The 20585-nt window shown below is 35.2% G+C and overlaps 1 protein-coding gene across 4 annotated transcripts in view; it reads left to right on the forward strand.

The window, feature by feature from the left end:
* Ask1 (apoptotic signal-regulating kinase 1) overlaps positions 1–20585 on the forward strand; it is a 606402-nt gene that overhangs the window by 324398 nt on the left and 261419 nt on the right. For all 4 annotated transcript variants that reach the window (XM_089239611.1, XM_089239614.1, XM_089239612.1 and 1 more), the window contains 2 exons: positions 3781–3908; positions 5294–5397. In XM_089239611.1, the coding sequence (XP_089095737.1) occupies positions 3781–3908; positions 5294–5397 (232 nt within the window). The remainder of the gene's footprint in view (positions 1–3780; positions 3909–5293; positions 5398–20585) is intronic.

The raw sequence follows: 20585 nt of genomic DNA on the forward strand, positions 1-20585 counted from the left end.
AACTGATCAAATTTAAAGCAAATTCAATTCTCTCTCTCTCTCTCTCCGGACACTTATCTTCTGATTCCCTATTCATACTTTGGTTTTCCTGGTAAAATGATTTTTTATTTTCCCTCCCTGAGGGTCTGATCTTTCACCATTTAACTGCCACATATTTTCACACCTGAATATGGGAGCTATGTCAGATTTGTGTTGGAGAAACTTAACAGTGTGCTTATGTATGTGTTTTGTGTTCAGTAGGGGTGGTGCCATCTATCTAGCATTGCAACTAAATACTTTCTCAAATATGGCAAAGCACACATTTTGGCATACCTATGTAATGTAGAAGAAGCAGTTATAAAGTGTGAATTTGGTGCCCCCGCTAGTCCAGAGCCCAGGACACTAGATTTTCCTGTTTCCCCCCACTCCCAGTTGCATCCCTGCATCTATCCTCCAAACTGGTAAAGCATGTATTTGAAGTTTAATGTATACATATTTGTATTGTAGGTCTGTGTGATCGTCGTGGCAACCAGAAGTTTTTTCAAATGAATAGCTAACTCAAAATAAATCATACTTTTATAGCCTATAACCATTGTGTAATCGCGGGTTGTAAACTTGGATTTTCACCAAAAGCAAAATTTGGGGGCGGGTGGGGGGGGGGTTATAAAGAGCCTCTTCTCTCTCCCCCCCCCCCCCCAAGATCAAAAGTTAAAAATATTTTTGCAGAGATTTAAAATATTAGAATAAAATAATTTCTTTCGTACTATTTTGTTAATTTAAAATTGTTTTCAAGTGTTAGAGACCCAATCTTTCTGTGAAGAATTAGATTCTTGTGCCCCTCCAAAAGCCAATTCTGTGTACACACCCATGATTTTCGTGATGCAAAACGGTGAATACCACATAACAGCTAGATGACAAAACGGGATATTCAAGATAGAGTTTTTACAGATTCTGGTTTTTTTCCACGATCTCGGGGAAGTTTTACAATTTGAACGGGTGTTCCAATACCTTACGATTTAAAAAAAAAAAATGCTCATTCGCAATATTGTAGGAAAAAGGCAAATTTAGGCCATATAGACGCTGTTTCTGAATGCTGGTAGATAGCCATGAAAGTACTGTAATTTCCAGTATGTAACTGGAAGGGAGAAAATCAACATGGGAATAAAAGCTCCAAAATTTGACAATTACATGGCCCCTCATTCAGGAAAGCAACTAGAGAGAGATATATATCCCTTATCTTATTCTTCAACAACTCGCATGTATATCAATACAGTACAGTGTACAAAGTAGTAAAATCACTTTTTCAAGGCCGGTGATCATGATACATGATAAAAAGAGGAAAAAAAGAAAGTTTCTCTACTTTTTTCTTAAAACTAGGAAAGAATATGTCCCTGAGGACGTGTGAACAAAATTTTTATGCATGTTTTTCCGAAATTCCTGGTATTTGATGCATTATATTGTGTCAATGGCATCTCTGGTCTTTGTGTGTCGATGACAGTATTGCCAGCAAAAACATAGAAAATAATAATAAAAAAGACAAAATATGCTGTGAGGATGGAACTGCACTCTGGTATTTAGACCTCTCTGAAGGTCATGCTATTTGTGCTTTTAAAAATACATTAGTAAACAACAGTGAATAAACACCATGAATCACAGCTCCATGGATTACGTTCATTAGGAGAAAGAATTGTATAAGAAAATTCGAATAAACCAATCAAATAACTTCATTTTGCAAGCAACCGATCAGCAGCACTGTCCTAAGAGCATCATGGGCCCCCGGGCCAAGTAGTTTTTCTGAGGCCCTACCGAGCAAATTCTAGAACATTTCAACCGGATGTCATTTTTGTGAGGCCCCCTCTTCTCTTGAGATACCTGGGTGGGCTAATGCATTAAGATGGCACTGCCGATAGAACATTGCATTACACTAACATGCAGATACTCAGCTTCATTCTGACCACACCATTTGACTTGGACATATTTTCTTTCCGCTGAGCAACCTGGAGTTAAGATTTGGCAACCAACCCAAGTGGGATCCCCGGTCAGTGTGATATTTTATCCTCTGAAGATGACACCCATAGTGTATCAAAATCCATTAGGAATTTTGTATTTTGAGTGTATTAGCCTTTTTCATTATTTTTCTATTTGTGCAGTATATTATAGTAGTAAAATTTTCTGTGCTGGTAGTGTGCACAATGTGAAGCACCTATGCAGCAAATGCCATTTCGCTTCTGGCTGCTCAGTTATCACTTTATTATAAAAGTTTTTCTTGTGTTGCTGTATTTCTCATGTTGCCAGATTTGTTAAGTTATGGAAGCATATCTGAAATCTACAGAAGTTATTGAAAAATTAAACTTCTATAGCACAGCTGAAACTTTTTGGTTTCTTGTGTATTTCTTCACTTTGTTAGCCACATGCTGTGGTTTTTTTTATCAATTTTTATGAAAATTTCAATGGCACTTTCGATTACTAGCACATTTTAATTACCTTTTTGAAGGCAGAAATCCACGCAAAGCATTTAAAAAAGTATAAATTATACAGGGTGGGCAAAAAGTCCATAGAAACTTTAAAAATGAATAAAAACTGGAAAAATAAAAAATTATTTGCTGGGTTAGCATGGCTAGGTCACTGGAATTTTAATAAGACAGAAAAAAAATATAACTAAAAAAAACAACCGGTCGATGGCGCAGGGCCGTCTTAAGAGCATCATGGGCCCCCGGGCCAAATGGTTTATCTGAGACCCTACCTGGTAAATTCTAAAAAATTTTAACTAGATCTCATTTTAGTGAGGCCCCTCTATTCTTGAGGCCCCCGGGCCATGCCCATGCGTTAAGACAGCACTGCGATGGCGCTGGTACAATCGAATTTGGTGGAAATATGCAAATGAGATGGTTATAAGACCTTGCACTCCTAATCCACAACCAGTTCACCGTTGTAAACCATGTATGTTGACCTGCTACACTCTGCCATTGCTGGATTTGTGTCTCGCCTTCAGTGTTATCCCTGTGGTGGAGGTCATATGGAACACATACTGCTGTAATGAACGATTTGGAGACATTCTGTGTGACCTTTTCAAAAAAATTCCGGTGACCTAGCTATGCTAACCCTGCAAACCGTTTCTATAGACTTTTTGCCCACCCTGTATTAATGTTTTAATAGTTTGGTCAATAGCTATTTTTTTAATTGGTGCTAATTAGGGTTAGATAAATGAAAAAAAGAATTATGCACCAACCGAACTTTTCAAGAGCTAAGCAGGTCTTTTTTTTTAGAAAAACGGACTGAAATATTTTTTCAACTTTTCCACACAGATTTGCCCCTTTACAATCATGGACAAAATATATCATTCAAATGCCAGTGGAATAAATTCAAATATATTCTCTTTGTTTTCTTTCCCCTCTCTTTCTCATCATGAAGCTTTTTATAGTAACCCAATCAATGAAAGTTGTTTTTTTCTCTCCTTTCTTTCTATACTTGTGTTAATGATTATTCTCATATATAATGTATCTTTCTATTATATACATGTAAGAGCGAAAGAGAACACATAGGGTGAGGGGAAAAGACTCTGAAAAAATACCCCATTATCTACTTATCTGTTACACTTTTGCTTTTATATTTTTCCCCCGTCTTTCTTTTTCTAATGTGTGTACATTAGGACAAGTTTACCAGATTTATTGCTGATTAATCAAATAGCAATAATCCAAATTTGTTACCAATAGCTTGTATGTGAAATGGTTAATGACTCTTTGTATATTGGTTGGCATATGACATCCTGGTGAATTGATCTCATTTTCTACCTCATTTTAGGATTGTTCAGCCTTTACATGAAGAAATAAAACTTCATTCTGAACTGAGGCATCGTAATATTGTTCAGTATCTTGGATCCGTTAGTGAAGATGGATTTTTTAAAATTTTTATGGAAAGAGTTCCTGGAGGTGAAAACATTTATTTTTTTTTTCAGATTTATATATTTGAATTCTAATCAATGTTCCCTTAATGGATTTTTTTATTTTTTTACGATCTTTTCCCCTGAAATTAAAATTTTTAGAGAATGACAATGCTAAGTGTTGCAGGGATCACAAAATTTGCTTTGAAATGTAAAATGAACTTCCGTTGTGTCTATACAGCATTTGATATGTTAGAATGAATTCAGTGCTGCTGATAAATAGTGGGGGGGGGGGGGTCATTCTTGACCAATAAAAAAAAACTAAACATCTCACCAATTTAGTGTGTATGTAATAGCCACAAACAAGTGGCATAATGAAGCAGTTAAGTTGAAACAATATCAATCACAAACATATGCATGTTATTAGTATGGCATCATAATTCTTAAATCATTCTTAACAATGTTGGATGTTTTTATTACCTGGATCAATTGGAAAAACAATAATAAAAGGAATATTACTATCATAAACTAGAAAATTTTATTTTGAAAACCAAACCACTGCAGTAGAAATTCAAAAAAATAATGTTGATATTAGATTATTGTGCAAGAGTGTGCCAGATTTTTGAAGGTATCAATAATTTTATTGTATCACCACACTAATATTTATTTAATAAACACATTTTATATATTGTTGTAAGAGATGTTTTACCATTATTGAATTCTGTGGCTGCTCTAGTGTTATGTAACCCATGCGACTGAACAGGGCAGTGCTCTTAGAGGGATGCCGAATCCATGGTAAAGAAAACAAAAAATTGGAATGCTTAAGTGATTTGAGTTCCTTTGTGTTATTTTTAAAATTCAACTTCATTCTTTTTATTATCTAGAACGTAAATAAGTATATTTTTCCTTAGAATAAAATTCTGCTACAACAAATTTCTTTTCTTTGCACATGTTAAAAATCGGAAATTCCTTTGTAACAAAATTTTGTTATAACAAAGTGATTTATTTGGTCTCTTGGAGTTTGTTATAACAGGATTTGACTGTATTTATCGTAGCCTCTCATTGTACAATGCCTAATTATAACAAATCTGATGGTTCAGGCTTTTTTTCAGAACCACTTTTAAAGAGTTAGCTTAAAGTATAACATAAATAATGTCATCAGTTACATTATACTTTCAGTATACCACAAATTTATTTGTCTTCAGAAATATACAATATAGTGAATTGTTACTGTACTTTGGTAAACCAAAGATAAATGAAGTGTAAGTTGCATATATTACTACCTCTGCTTTTTTCACAGCTCAATGTAAACCTCTTTTTTGTAAAATATAAATATTAATACTGTATGATATTTGAGATTTTGATATGAAATATTCATCATTTTAAAATTCTGGTCTTAGAACTTGATATTATTTAGTGCATCTATCTTTCAAGGAAGTTTGTCCCAGCTACTTCAGTCAATCTGGGGTCCTCTGAAAAATAATGAAATGACTATTTCATTCTATACCAAACAGATACTTGAAGGACTGAAATATTTGGTAAACCAGATTTTTTTTCTCAATTTTTGCTTATGAGTTGAGTTCTCATTTTGCGACAGCTATTTATATATGCATGTTAATGTTTTTATAATGTGAGAATGATAAATACACATAGCACATAGCTCACCTAGAAAATGGAATATCTTATTGCTATAATCATGCATGGTCTTATTGCTATAATCAGGGCATGGATGTTGATGTCATTTGTTTTTTTTTTTTTTTTTGCTCCTACCCACTATGAAAGCATTTTTGGCATTTTCAGGATACTTTTTCACTTTTTAAGGTTTGTTACAATAAAAATGAAAACATGATGTATGTGAATGCTAATTGCTTTGAGTACTCATTAGAAATTACACTTGAATTGCTTGGAAAATAAAAGCAAAGATGCATTTCTCTTTCATAGCCTCCCTTGTATATTCATTTGCAGATAATGGGCAATGTTTAGTGCAGTTAGTTTTAGTTAAGTAAATTTAGTTTTAAATGAAAATTCCAAGAGCTGGCCACCTGACTAAACAATGAAGAAAGCAAATTTAAAGGATTCTGATCCTATACGAGGCGAGGGAGAAAAAAAATTCTTCCATTTTAAAGGGGTTAAAAAATTGGAAACATGGCCAAATATACTGCAGTGTAGATTTTTCAATCAAATTTATGTTAAATAATTTTGATCCAGAATATGTTGCATGCATTCAGATTTCTCAAGCTTTGTTTTACCAATGTCAGAATTTTTCACAGGAAGACAAGCTTTAGAAAGTATAACATGCATCAAAAGCTTGTACACACCATTGAGTTGACAAATTCTAATGGCAACAGCCTGTTTTCCATTTCTGAACTCTCTTGTGCTTTGTGTAGCAACCTCAATGAGACCATGATTCAAAGCATATCCCGATGAGAACAGAATCTGATCAGGTTTTGGGACATACACAGTTACCAACTGCTACAGATTGTCTGTAGTTTCTACGGATGGCCACAATGAACCACAGAGCTACGACACACTCAATACTACAGAAATCGGTTTGAAAAAATTGGGTCTTTGAGTTTTTTGTGGTGTTTTACTAATTTTCATTGTTATTTTTATAAGATTGCATTGATCTTTACCGTAACAATGAATTTGTATACGCATGTGAGAGAAGACAAACTCGGAGCCGATCTGTTTTGTCTGTGTGTGGAAGCAGGCGCGTAGCCAGAAATTTCGTTTGGGGGGGGGGGACCCAAGTGATAGAACATAGATTTAGGCATCTTTTTCTGTCATTTTCTCACATTCTGACTGCACTTTGACTATAACACAAAGGTGTCCGATGAAGTTGGATTTCTGTGATTCACACACCTTTTAGATACATACACCCAGTGTTGTCTTAATTCATGGGCCCACCTGGGCACGGCACGGGGGCCTCAAGATAAGAGGGGCTTCACAAAAATGAGATCTGATTGAAATTTTCGAGACATTGCCTTGTAGGGTCTCAGAAAAATGACTTGGCCCGGGGGCCCATGATGCTCTTAAGATGGACCTGCATACACCTTGAGATACTTGTACAAGTGCTAACTGTTTTGCGGTTCAAAAATCTCACCACAGCCCTATAACTATTGCACAAATCATGACAAATTGTTTCATTTGGCAAATAAATATACAATTGAATTCACCAAATAAGAAGTGTTAATTCAACAATGTCTCCAAGTAACATGTTGATTCAGCTTGCCTTTTCTCCCATTTGACAACATATTTTTTCTTATTAGTTAAATTGCTATAACTAATAAGGAGCCATCAGAAATCCTACCCACAAAATTTAAAAAAAATGTTTCATAAATACTCACCCATTGTTAGTTCCTCACTTCAATTTTTAAGCATGCATGCTGGCAGCACCTCCTGTTACAAACTGTAGGTATTGATTTAGTTGGCCTTTGTAAGCATGAAATGACCATGGTGCTTCATACATGAACAAAGTTACAAATGAATTAATACTTGAGAAATTTTCTGTTTATTCTTTTCTATAAGGGAACAGTCCATCAAACCTTATTTTTCCAGATAAGAAAAGGTCAACTAAAAGTTAAGAAAACCTTACCAAAAGTCTTAAAATTTACCTCTCAGTCAAATCAGTCATACTTTGTGACCTCTTCGTTTCAAAGTATGAGAATGTGATAGAACTGGCCATGAAAATTGGTTGGACAGAATGAAATGGGGTTTTATGACAACTAGGGTCGTGGTGTGCCATCTCGGGTCCCAGAGGCAAACTTTTTCTTGGAGGCCCCTTGAACGGGTTAGTATTATACAAAATAAGTGTATATTTTTCTGGGGTGTCCCATTCAGAAGCTCAGGGCCCTAGTTGCCATAGTTGCCCTTACAAAAAAGTTCTATAGAATTCTATAAAAAAATTTATAAAAAAGGCTCTATAGAATTATTTAGAATTATGGCCGTGTTTTCTAAAAAGAAACTGTTCTATAGATTCTTATAGAAGCTCTATAGAGGTTTCTATAGAAAACCCGTATAGAAATCTATAGAAAAGTCTTATATAATTCTTTATAATTATGACCCATTTTTCTAAAGAAACTGTTCTATAGAACTTCTCTATCAGGCCCGTAGCCAGAAATTTCATTCGGGGGGGGGCAAAGTGATAGAACGATAGATTTGGCCATCTTCCCTTTCTTCGGTCATTTTCCCTCATTTCGGGTGGGGACCAGACCACCAAGTCCTCCCCCCCACTACGGTCTTGCTCTCTATAGAGGTTTCCTATAGAAAAACCCTATATATATATATATATATATAGAATTCTATAAGAACTCTATAGAAAAGCCCTATAGAATTCTTTAGAAATATGACCTGTTTTATATAGAAACTTTTATAGATTCCTATAGAAACTATAAAAAAAAGTCATAGAATTCTTTAGAATTATGGCTTATTTTTCTGAAACTGTTCTATAAATTCTTATAAATTTTATTGAATTCCGAATATAAATGTAATGTGTTTTATATGGAAACTCCATAGAGACAGAAGTCTATTTCTTCAGAATTATGTCTTATTTTTCTATAGAAACTTTATCACTCACGGCCCAGTGGTTGAAAAACACTCTGCTATAGACTTTGTAATATAAAAACTTATATAAATATACAAATTCAGATTCATATAGAATTTGTGGATACAAAATTTCATTGAAAGACATCCCCACTTTAATGATAGAATGTGGTCTATATTACACATTCTAAGACACATGGTGCATTAATTTATTGCAATAAAACTTTTATTTGAAGCAGATACTTTTATATACTGTTTATTAAATGAAAAACGAAATTCTTATTCAGAAGGTAGGTGAATAATGCCTATAATTATTCTCTATTACACTGAAATTTATACTTACAATCTGTTCATTACTACACCAAATGGCAAAATTTTAATTGAAGGAAATAATTTCAATCTTTTAACTCTTTCCCTACTATATCCGGCTCATCTGGCCCGTCATGCAGACTACCAGATCCGGCCGAGCCGGCACAAGTGGAGGGGGGGGATAAGCAGTTTACGCGCTTTTATTCCATGGGCGGGACACAGTGACAGAATGTTGACGAAGAATTTATTTTGCAGTACAATAGAAAAAAAAAATTTAATTTAATACATCAAGAAATCTTAATTGTTTTTTTTTTGTTATTATTAACCATTATTGTGTAGTGCAAAAAAGAGCAACAGAAGAAAGAATTCAAAGAAAATTTATATCAATCGAAGCTTCCTTCGGCCCTATGCACTCCAATAACTTGCAAACTGAACACAACCTTACATATAAGGTGTTATTATACACAACCTTATATATTATGAGAAATCTTCATTTAATCATTGGGTCTAATATCTTAATGAGAAATAACACAATATAGTGTACGCATTTCTCTTTTGGTATAATAAAATAAAATTTCATTTGCTGTAATTGTTGCGGGGTCATTAAAAATGGTAATTTGAGTTTTTGTTTCATCGCGTTACATAGTCTAGATGTTGTTATAATTTCACGAGGCATCAAAACTTTTTTTTTGATATTATAGTCTTGTGATTATGTTTCATATCTTAGTTGCTAGTGCCCTAGAATTGACAGAATTTTATTCTTATCGGAAATTTTTTTTTTATGAAACACTAGATATATGCCTATATTTAGATGTACTACAGTGAAACCTCGCTACAACGACACTCGATAACGATAAATCTCTCTACAACGATTTTTTTTTTTCATGTCTTGTTTACAAATGTCTATACTCTAATGTTAAATCGCTGCCTCTCGATATAACGATAATCCCTCTACAATATTTTTTCTTTGTTCAAAGAATATCGTTATATCAAGGTTACACTGTTTATAGATCCCATTAGATTCTGAAGGAATGAATGCCGAAGAAAGAGAACAAAAATATTATTGAATTTGCGCATAACTGTTGTTATTGATTTTAAATGATTTCTATAACTACTGCAGTAAGAGCTCTCTGTAACCTTTTTTTGCAGTTTGTGTTTTTTTTAGAAAACATATGCGCACCAATAAAATAAGTTCTCCCAAAAAAAGTGAAACGTGAAAGGAAAAAAAACATTATTTTTACGGATTTAGTGCAAAACGCTGGCTCCAACAACCAGCTGAGCTTAGAATTAGCGGCAAGGCCACGGTAATAGAGAAAGAGAGATACGATAAACACCACTCCTTGTCTTTTTTCCTCATTTTCAGCCTCTGATCCACTTGACAGGCAGGTTTGAAGAATTCTTTTTTTAAAAAAAGGGACAATAGGCGCAAGAGAACATTAATAAGAGCTTTTGTAAACGCCAGTTCCAAGAAAAATTGGCTTGACACGTACTAGTTCAATACATTGACGCTTACAATAGCTATGTTTTGGTAGTGACTCTCTCACTCTCTTATATGGGTTTAGCCCTTGTTTTGTGTCCATATGTTTGGACTTCTTTCGGGTTTTATAGCTCTCATTCCGTTTGTGTCAAAAACAAGGCGTAGAAAATATTCACACGTGGGAGGACTAAAAATTCATCCCCTCCCTCCGACAGAAAAAAAGTTCTCTTCTAGGAGCCAAATTTTTTTCTTATTATGAGGACTTGAAATATTCGTAAAACGAATACTTTTTTGCCACTGAGTTTGTTGTGTGGAGGCTGGACTTGGTTAGTTCATAGACGACAAAAATCCAATGGCCCGACTTGGTGGCAGCAAAAACAATCACCTGATCTCCTGTCATTTAATTCTCTGAGTACTGATAAGTCAGGTAATGTAAAGGTCTTAAAACGTACAGGCCTTATAAACACATTGGTATCTTAGCAAGGCCGCACCGAGAGTTGGTTAGGACTTGAGCTTCTGCTCCCCTTTCAAAATGTGAGAAAATGACTAAAATAAAGGGGGAGGGGGGGGAATGGTCAAATCTACTGTTCAACCACTTTGGTCCCCTCCCTGAAGTGTAAGTGGTCCCCTTCCAAACATAATTTCTTTCTAGCTCTCTAACGTGGAATTCGTTGAATGAATTTTTTGGCAAAAAATATTTTTTTCACGATTTTTGGGCTAACATATAACAGATACGGATCAGTCCAGCTAATGCTTTTTTGAAAGCGAACGCTAAAAATCGAGGCACTTGTTTCAACATGAACAAGACATGAATTAGGGAGAGGCAAAGTGCAGTTGCTGGGGGAAGGAGGCGAGCACACAGATTTCTAATTTATAATGCAAAATTTTTTTGTGAAACTGGTAAAATAGCGATGGGCGGCAAACTCAAGTTTCCTCCCTCACAAAAAGTTCTAGTGTGTAGAGGAAGGTGTTCTCATGGTAATGTGACGTGGAACAATAGGCGTAAACTTTTATTTGGCCCATGAGGCTACGTGTAATACTATTGATTTTGATGAGCGAGAATGAAATTCTTAGCACACATAGATACTTCTAGCTAGGTAGGGCCCCCCGCCCCCTGAATATTACTTCGCTCTGGCTCATGTTGCTTTTCTAACGGCCATGCATTTAGCTGAATGAATAAATAGACACAGAGTCATGTACACGCCGATATTATACCGATGCCGAGATCTCTTCCAGTCCAGCTTCACAGTCTGGAATCTAGACTGCATTGCAGGCCATTTTATAAGAAATTTAAACTGGTGGGTCACTTCAGTCCCGTCTTAACGCATGGGCCCACCTGGGCACCCCAAGAGGAGAGGGGCCTCGCGAAAATGAGAAGTGGTTGAAATTTTCGAGAATTTTCCAGATAGAGCCTCAAAAACATCACTTGGCCCGGGGACCCATGATGCTCTTAAGACGGCCCTGGGTCACTTTGAAGTAAGGGGACACGACTCAGCATGGCGGGAGTCATAACCGTTCGTAGAAAAAACAATGGGAATTTTTTTTTTCTTTTTAGTAGTGGGCCGAAAAATAAAATTCTTGTGGGATTGCCGTGGACCAGGATGAAGGAACTGGATGAACCGCAAAACATCCAGGCTCTGTCGTAAGAAGCAACGTAAGAACTTCGGCACCCGGGCATCTAAGGCAAAACCAAAATTTATTCAAACGACCAGTATTACATAAAGTGCACCGTGATTAATATTACATAAATCGAAGACTCAAGTGAAAATAAAGTGCAACGGCCACTCCTGGACCAAGATGTATTAGCTACCCTAAATGGTATGCCATTGTGAGGCATATCGGTCGATAATGAGTCAGTTGTAGTAATCACAAGTGATATCTACCGAGTTTCGGTGGCAAATTATGATGTGAACCAGCAAAAATGAGACATTTGAATTGATTATAGTAACGAGAGGCTAGATATCAAGATCATTCATTGTAAACATTTAGGTATATCAGCGGCACTAGCTGTAACTGGGGGGGGGGGAGAAATGGCAGCTGCCCAGAAGGCAAATTTTCGACTGCAAAAAACACGAACCCAGGGTAGAATCGATGATTTGTTAACAGAGTTATATTCATGCCCCCCCCCCCAACAGCAGCAAGGTTTCTAGGATGGGATCTTTTGTGAGCCCCAGCCCAGATTTTTCATGGGCTCGGGGCCCTGTATAAATAATTTATAGTGTGAAAAAGTTTTTAAGAATTATTCCGGACTGTAGCTCTGCCAACCCCACCCTTGTGAAGAGCCATGGTCAATTTTGAAAGAAGAAAGACTTCAGATAAGGTCAACTGATAGGCTTCAACATGATTTGAACAATTTCCTACAGCGATTAGGGAGGTCTTTTTCTGAAAACACAATTATTACAAATCCTTTCAAAGTGAGGATTTTTTTTAAATTGATTGTTAGATGGGGGGCAGAAAACTGCTGCTCTTTGGGAACGTACACATGCCTCTTTAGTCCAACTAGGATAAACATAATACACAATATATTTTACTTGCGAGAAAAACATCTTGTGACTCTCTCGAATAAGTTCTAAGTAGTTCTGAAAAAAGGCTAGGTTTTTCTAGATAATCTGCAGATCTTTATAAGTACAGTACTCTGTTAGGGAATGTAAAAGTGTTGAATAGAAAATCTCCCTTTATTTCTCGTGCATTTTTCCAGACACTTTTTCTGACTGCCAACCTATCTGGTATTGAGTTTCATTGTGATAAACACATTGTATATGATTGGTTTTAGGGATTATTTTTTTAAGCTTTACCTTTCTTTCCTTTTTCCTCGTCTTGTATTCAGCATACGGTACACATTCTGTTTGTTTCAAAACACGAATAGGTCGTAAACTATTTTGTCTCTCACATTTATAAAATTTTTTCGATTGACAATTTTATTTCGATTTCTGTTGTTCCAAAATGCTGAGACCTAGTCGAGGGACATTGGTTGATGAGGACATCAGACGAATTCTTTTCGAAGATGAAGAAAAATCAAATCTTTCGGATGACAGTTCCGAAAACTCAGAGTTGGAGTTGTCAGCCATATCTGATCATCGCAATGATGATTCCTTCGTTTTGAACGTTTCAAGAGATGATCGCAATGATAAATCGACTAATGAACTACAGAACGTAGCTGCAACTACTACTTGGTCATGTAGCATAGCCAATGAGGCGATCAAGATGAAAGAATATGAGGGAATCCCAGGCCCACAAAATGATTTGGAATGTGGAACTAGAGTTCTTGATTTTTTTCAAACTCATATTTTCGAATGAAATGTGTGAGACGGTTCGAAGGAATACTAATTCTTATGCAGCATCAAGAGAAAAGTCGGAACATTGGAATCCCATCGATTCGATTGAAGAGATATGGTCTTTTATCTCTATTATGCTGATAATGGGATTAATGAAGCTTCCCGAAATAGCAGATTATTGGTCTGAAAATCCAATTTTGGGAAACACCAAAGTGAAGTCCATAATGACAAAGAATCGGTTTCAGCAGTTGCTCCGCTATTTTCATTTGTCAAACGTTGGAGACGAAATCGATGGAGATAAGATGAGTAAATTGGAACCCTTCACTTCAGATTTGAAAAAAAATTTCATGAACTTTTCGCCATATCGAGACTTGGCTATTGATGAAGCTATGGTAAAATTTAAAGGGAGATTGGGCATAATACAGTATATGCCTTTGAAACCTGCAAAACAGGGCATCAAAATGTGGATACTTTGCTCTTCGTACCTGGGTTACGTTCATGACTTTGAAATGTACTGCGGCAAAAACGACAAAACTGTTTGATCCGGAAAAGGTCTAGGCTATGATGTTGTAATGAAATTAGTTAAAAAACTCAACACCATCCATCATGTGTTCTATTTTGACTGTTTTTTTTCCAGTGTCACCTTGATGCGAGACATTCTTTCTCTTGATCATTATGCTTGTGGAACAGCTTTGGCTAATCGGAAATGCATGCCACCACAACTTAAAGCATTAATATTGAAAGAAAAGGAGGAAATTCATGTTCATCAATGTCAAGAGGTAAAAAATCTCTTGTGTAGTACATGGTTGGACAAAAAACAAATATCGGTTCTTTCAACCCACACCAAGAGCGAGATTCTCCAGGTGAAGAGAAGGCAAGGCGCGAAAGTTATAGACGTCAGTTGCCCGGCATCCATTGCTCGCTACAATAAATACATGGGAGGAGTAGATCTTGCGGATCAGAAAAGAAAATATTACAGCGTCGAGCGCAAGTCTATGAAATGGTGGCTGTACATGTTCAGGTTCATGCTTGATCTGGCCATAAACAATGCCTTCATCATATACACGGTCACGAACTACCCAATGACGAAATATCCCAAAACCTTGAAAGCTTTCAGACTAGAACTCATAAATGAACTTTCTCAAAATTTCTGTTGCCAAAAACAAACTTTCCACTCTTTGACCCCAGCTCACTCACATATACGAGTGAAAATTGATGGAAGAAAGAGAACATGCTTGAAATGTAGAACCAAGAAGATACGCACTCCATCTGGAAGAGCAGTGGAAAGCTCATGGGAGTGCGAAATCTGTCATATTTGTTTGTGTCAAAGTTGTTTCAAAGATTGAAGAAAGAAAAAAAAACACTTACAAGTAAGTTTTTTTTCACTTATTTCTGAAATACAAATATACAACACACGCGGATATATATACTGTATATCATGGCTTGACAAATCCAAGGCACCAGGTCGCCATGGCGATTAGAAAATTAGTATTGATGCCTAAAATTTTGTAAATGTATATTGCTGATTTAGAATCTAAGGATGACAAACAATTTTGTGATTTCATTACATTGGTTTTTTTTTTAACCAAGGGAGCCGCGGATAAGCGTTGATTAGAGAAAGGGGGTGTCGCGAGTGAAAAAAGTTTGAGAACCCCCTTTGAGAGTATGCATCATTATACCTGCTTATAATACATTCATTGAAACGGTTTCGTAAGTTATATTCCTAATGAAGTTGAACGTTACATCATTCATGTTTTTATTATAATAAAGCTGGTTTTTTCAGTGTGAAAAATGTTTACCTAAAATACCTTAGGGGCTATGCAAGAAAACCTTCGACTTGGTACACCCCCTGTCCCGGCCCTAAAGATATGCAGGTATTGTTGAATAGACGTTGGCATCCCGCTCAGTACTCAATATGTAGTTATTTTTCGTTAAATATTTTTTTCATTTATTTGGGAAAATTTGATATCTGAACAAAATGTTTCGGCTTCTGCATCGTCACTGTATACGCTCTTTCTATATTTTTTTTATCCTTTTTTCTGCTTATAAAAAATGCGTACTGTATGTATTGCAAATACTGTAATACGACCTATATATGTTACGGTAAATGTGATAAATCTGGTTATTAGCGTAATCACCGACAATTTTGGTAAATTTGATATATTTTGCGAATTTATAACATTTACCTGTGATGTATAACCCCCAGCTGTTATTGTTGAACATGATGAACCGTAAATCAATTATTTAAATTTTCCGGACATTATTCATGAACTTTAGTCTAGAACGATTGATTCGATTGGTAATATTGGTTATGTTTGCTTATGTTGATAAAAATGAAGAAAGCCACCTGTAACACAAGACTGGCAAGAGAAATTTATTTTTCTGTTTTCTTCACACATTCATTTTAGCTTTATTTTTAATGATAAAATTTGTGTGCTGTATGCATCACGTACTGGAAAAAGTGGTTAATGAAAACAATATATTCATGTGATTTATTCCATATATTTATCAAAAACTTACTAACGGCATTCGGAAATCACGCATAATCACCGGTAAAAGTGATGAATGCAATGAAACTTTTCAAAGTTACCAAGAAAATTAGTGAGTATGCATAAGAACCGGCAATCATGGATAATTACCATTCTATCTCATTTACCGTAACGTATATATTATTAGTGCAGCATGTATTGTATGTCGTTCATTTTCATGACACGGTTAATAATATATTTATAGATTTCTGTAATTCTTTTCAAGTTTGCTCTTGTAAAGTATGTAAAACGGCTTTCTTTAGACATCGCATAGAGTAAAATAAATAAATAAACGTTTGCATAAAATTTTAGTCTGAGTCAGTGGTACATGCCTAGAATGTGGCTAATGGGAAAAAAAGAAAATTATTTTTCATTAAAATTTTTCCTATGGTGATGCTAATAAAAATTGTGTACCCAGATGGAGATTTTTACTAAACAATCGTTACGATAATGATCTGAGTTGAAATGAACAGATTGAGATTGAAAAAGATTTGAACACACACATCCGAACGCATCGCAAAAAAAGAAGAAAAAAAAGTGAAAAGTTGTGATGAAAACAAAAGACTATCCCAATTTCTTTCTTCATAATTCCTGGATGACAGAAAATATAAAAATTACCGATAAAAAATAAATTTGGCAAAGTTGGCGATGGCAAACAGGATAAGTAGCCAAAACTTTGCATCACAGATAACTAACTATGTAAAGAAAGACAACATCTTCTTTCCCAAAAATACTCTGTCACACTGTTTGGTCAAAGATGAGGGAGGTGTCATATCCTTTGCTTCCTAACAATAATCTGGTTATTGTCGAAAAGGATCTACAATGCAGTGGAAGAATTGGAGAAAAAATTATGGGGGTAAGGAATCTGTCTCGAAGAAGCTCTCCAAGATTACAGGGTACACAGATTTTCACCCCTCTGGTAGGCAAAGAGTTAACTGTTAAAGACTGAAGTTATAAAGAAATAGATTGAATGATGGCGAGAAAATTAAAATGTGAGAGATGAAAATTTATGGCAGTCCATTTCTTTGTAATATCTCTCTCAAGAATTCAATAATATGTATGTGTGACTTGTTTGTAAAAAGCATATGTAAACTCCACTCCTTAAAACACATCCAAACCAACATTAATTTAAAGAAAGTAAATGTAATATACATATTTTTAGTGTTAAATATGTAAATGGTTTCATAAATTTGTGATTTTTAATTTATAACAAAAAAATCATTAGAAGACATTTCTTTATATTCAGTTTACTGTAAAAAACAACTCAATAGCCACACTGTTTTAATGTTCAGAAATAAATCTGGAAATTTGGAAGGCTGTGAATAAAAAAATTATGGGATACGATCATAGGCGTAAACTTAATAAAAATGTTGGGCGGGGGGGGGGGGTCTCAGGCTCAAATAATGGAACCTCGTTTATACGACGTGTCACATATATTTTTACCTTTGAACAAACACATGAATATGACAATAATAACAAGACATATACGTACAAATTTAATCACTATTGAAATCTTTATGCTTTCATGTAAATAGGGAATAATTTTTGGAAACTGTCTGCATCACAGCAGATGCTCTTACATAGAGACGATAAAACATTTTTTTTTAAAAATATAAATTAAAAATTTTTGCAAATATGCAAATACCAAGCGAGGAGTAGAAAAAAATTTACACAAACAATATTCTGATAATATGAAAACGTTTATAAAAAATTATCAATCTCTTTCAAGGGACCCTGCAATGGTCACAATATTATCCTTTGCAAAATGATGCAGTACACTATTGTCCCTTAAAATCCATGATTTACCAATTACCAAATTCTTATATTTTAATGCATTGTTCAAATTTAACTTGTGATTTAAATTTTCAAATACTTCTGCTGCCCTCAATGAAAAAAAAATATTAGATGAAAATGTATTTCTCTAATGAATTGGTATGTTAAAAAATGTTGAGCAATTTGATGTGCAACCTTCTGAGAACCATATGCAAATATTTTTAAAATACCATTATAATTTTCAAACACGAAATTGAAATAATTCCACAACATACCCCAGTTTCTTGGGCAATTAGGAGTGTAAGAGCATATGAATATTATAAGAAACATGCTGAGGCCCTACAATTCATCAATATCAATTACAAACTTTGTCAACATGTACTCTACAATGCTCAGCTGCTGTTCTGTTATAAAATTATTCAAATGAAAATGCATACTGGCCACAAGTAGTAACCAGTGGTTGTAAAATTTTTTTGAAAAGAATTTACTTAGGTTTACATTTTATTACAGAGGCTGCATAATAGAGCACATTATGTTTGATCTCTGCAGATCAGTTAAATTAAAACATCGTGTGGAAGATTTCACAAACCATGACATGGTAAAATTGCCTAACAAAACTCAAACAAACACAATGCATATAATCAGTTATAAAACCAGAGATAATATTGAAGTGATCTAGTGCACTTAATATACTTGGCCCTTTAACACCAAAAACTGGAGCATCTATTTCAACTGTATGTTTTGCCGAATTAAAAAAAACTACTCTAAGGCTGGGATTACACTATAAGATTTCTTTGCCAAAGATCATTTATAAAATAAATTTGATAGTGTAATGGGCAAGATTGATAAAAGTCACTCTTTATCAAGTTTTCTTTTATCAAAGTTAGCCTCCTCGTCCAATATTTGAAAAAAAAATAATGTTGATGCTTTCTATACTGCAGTTTCAATTGCTGAAGTTTACATATATACTTTGTGACTTTTCATGAAGAAATTAAAAAATGAGTTGTACATAGTCAATGGGAGCCACAAAGATCTTAATACCGTATGTAAACATCAGAGATCTGAATTTCTCTAGCTGACTCAAAAACAAACAAACAGTTGGATGCTTATTGGCTATAATGAATTCAATTCCGTCCTAGTGAACCTGCAATGAAATTCTAAATGTTGAAAATATCATTATAACAAATGGACATAATTATATGTATGGGATACAAGGGTTCATATTTTCAAGTAATACGTCACCACTCATGGGGGGAGTTTTCGCATTTACTGACTTTTAATGTCAAAGTAGGGACTTGTTCGAAAGATGATTGTGTGAGCAATAGAGGTACGAAAATATGAAATTGAGTTATAGTATTTGGTTAGTATATATGAAATGGTATATGATTTCCGAAAGCATAGTATTTATGTAAATTAAACCTTATAATTCTGGTACTTGCAATCAGGTAGTGGGGCCCTAGAGCATCACTAGGTCTGGGGCCTCATGATGCTCTTAAGTTTTACAGACATGGATTATAGCAAGATTGGGGTTATATGGGGCAATGAAGGTTACATTTCATGGGTGACAATCTAGGAGTCCGCAGATTTCAGGGGGTAGGGTTGTTTCCAAGTTTTTCTTTAGGGAGCTACACTGCTTCACCAAACACTAACTCTGGTCCTATTGTTATATTGCAATTTACTGCCAGTAATGAGACAGGTTGCAAATGAAGGCACTGTCTAATGGTGGTCGCCTCAAGCTCATTAGGAAAAATATCTTATCTATATTCTCCCTCGGGTTCGAACCCAGGACCGTGACAGCAACCTTCATGGTGGTAGACAAGCAACTTACCACCATGCCACTCAGGCACATGGGGAGCCACAGTGGTGGATAGATTTTTTTTTTTCAATGGATTAAGTTCCATAAAATCAACAGTTGTATTTCAAGAAAAAAAATCCAGAATCTCTGAAGTACCACCGTACTATTGCGAGAATCTGCTTCGTGTGTGTTCTGTCAACACAATAGTTAGATGGTGATTTCTAGCTTTTGATAACGCTCTGGTTCTGTTCATTCCCACATAACCACTCGAAGAAGGATCGACATAACTATATATTTGTGTTGGAGTTCCTCAGTCTTTGTAAACCAATGCGGCACAGTGCTGGTCGGCTGGAGTTGGTTTTCAACTTTGAGCCCTGAATGTGAGTTGATCTCACATTAAAAAGTCTCACCACTGAGAGTAACAGGCTTACAACGGTACAAATATTCCATCATTACGCTTCACTCACAATTTAAAATATTGATGACAGCACTGGAAAATCAGACACAACACTAAATAGGCACTCAGTTTCCCAGCACAACTCATTCGGTAGTAACTTGCCCATGGTGATAGACCGGAGTTGTGCTGGGTTTGAGAGAAAGTCTTTGTAAACGCTATTCATGAAATATCGATAAAACAATTCAATGGACCACTTACAGCCATGATTTTTTAAATCTTGCCTTCCATCTCTCCCTTGTCTCAATCAATGTTTACCCACGGCTCCCCAGAATACTTGAAGTACTACTTCAAATCACTGAACAGTTGCACATCAATATAGACAGCTCGCCTCTGATAAAGGCTGGTGACACTTCTAGAAGCTGCGACTCACAATTTGAGAACCACTGACTTGCAGTACACGGGTAATAATATTTTATGCAGAAGCTACATACAGGAACATCTTTAATGTTTGTGACATACGTAAATAATTTTCATTTTATATATTCTTAAATTTTTAAGTCTGTTTTAGTACCACCTCTTTCATCATCGCGAACAGGTTGAGCAGTAACTTTCTAATTAGACTCGAATATT

The sequence above is a fragment of the Pholcus phalangioides genome, unplaced genomic scaffold (genome assembly GCF_987345545.1).
Source record: "Pholcus phalangioides strain wild (caught in Gottingen) unplaced genomic scaffold, Ppha-v1.0 ptg000011l_1, whole genome shotgun sequence".
Taxonomy (NCBI): domain Eukaryota; kingdom Metazoa; phylum Arthropoda; class Arachnida; order Araneae; family Pholcidae; genus Pholcus; species Pholcus phalangioides.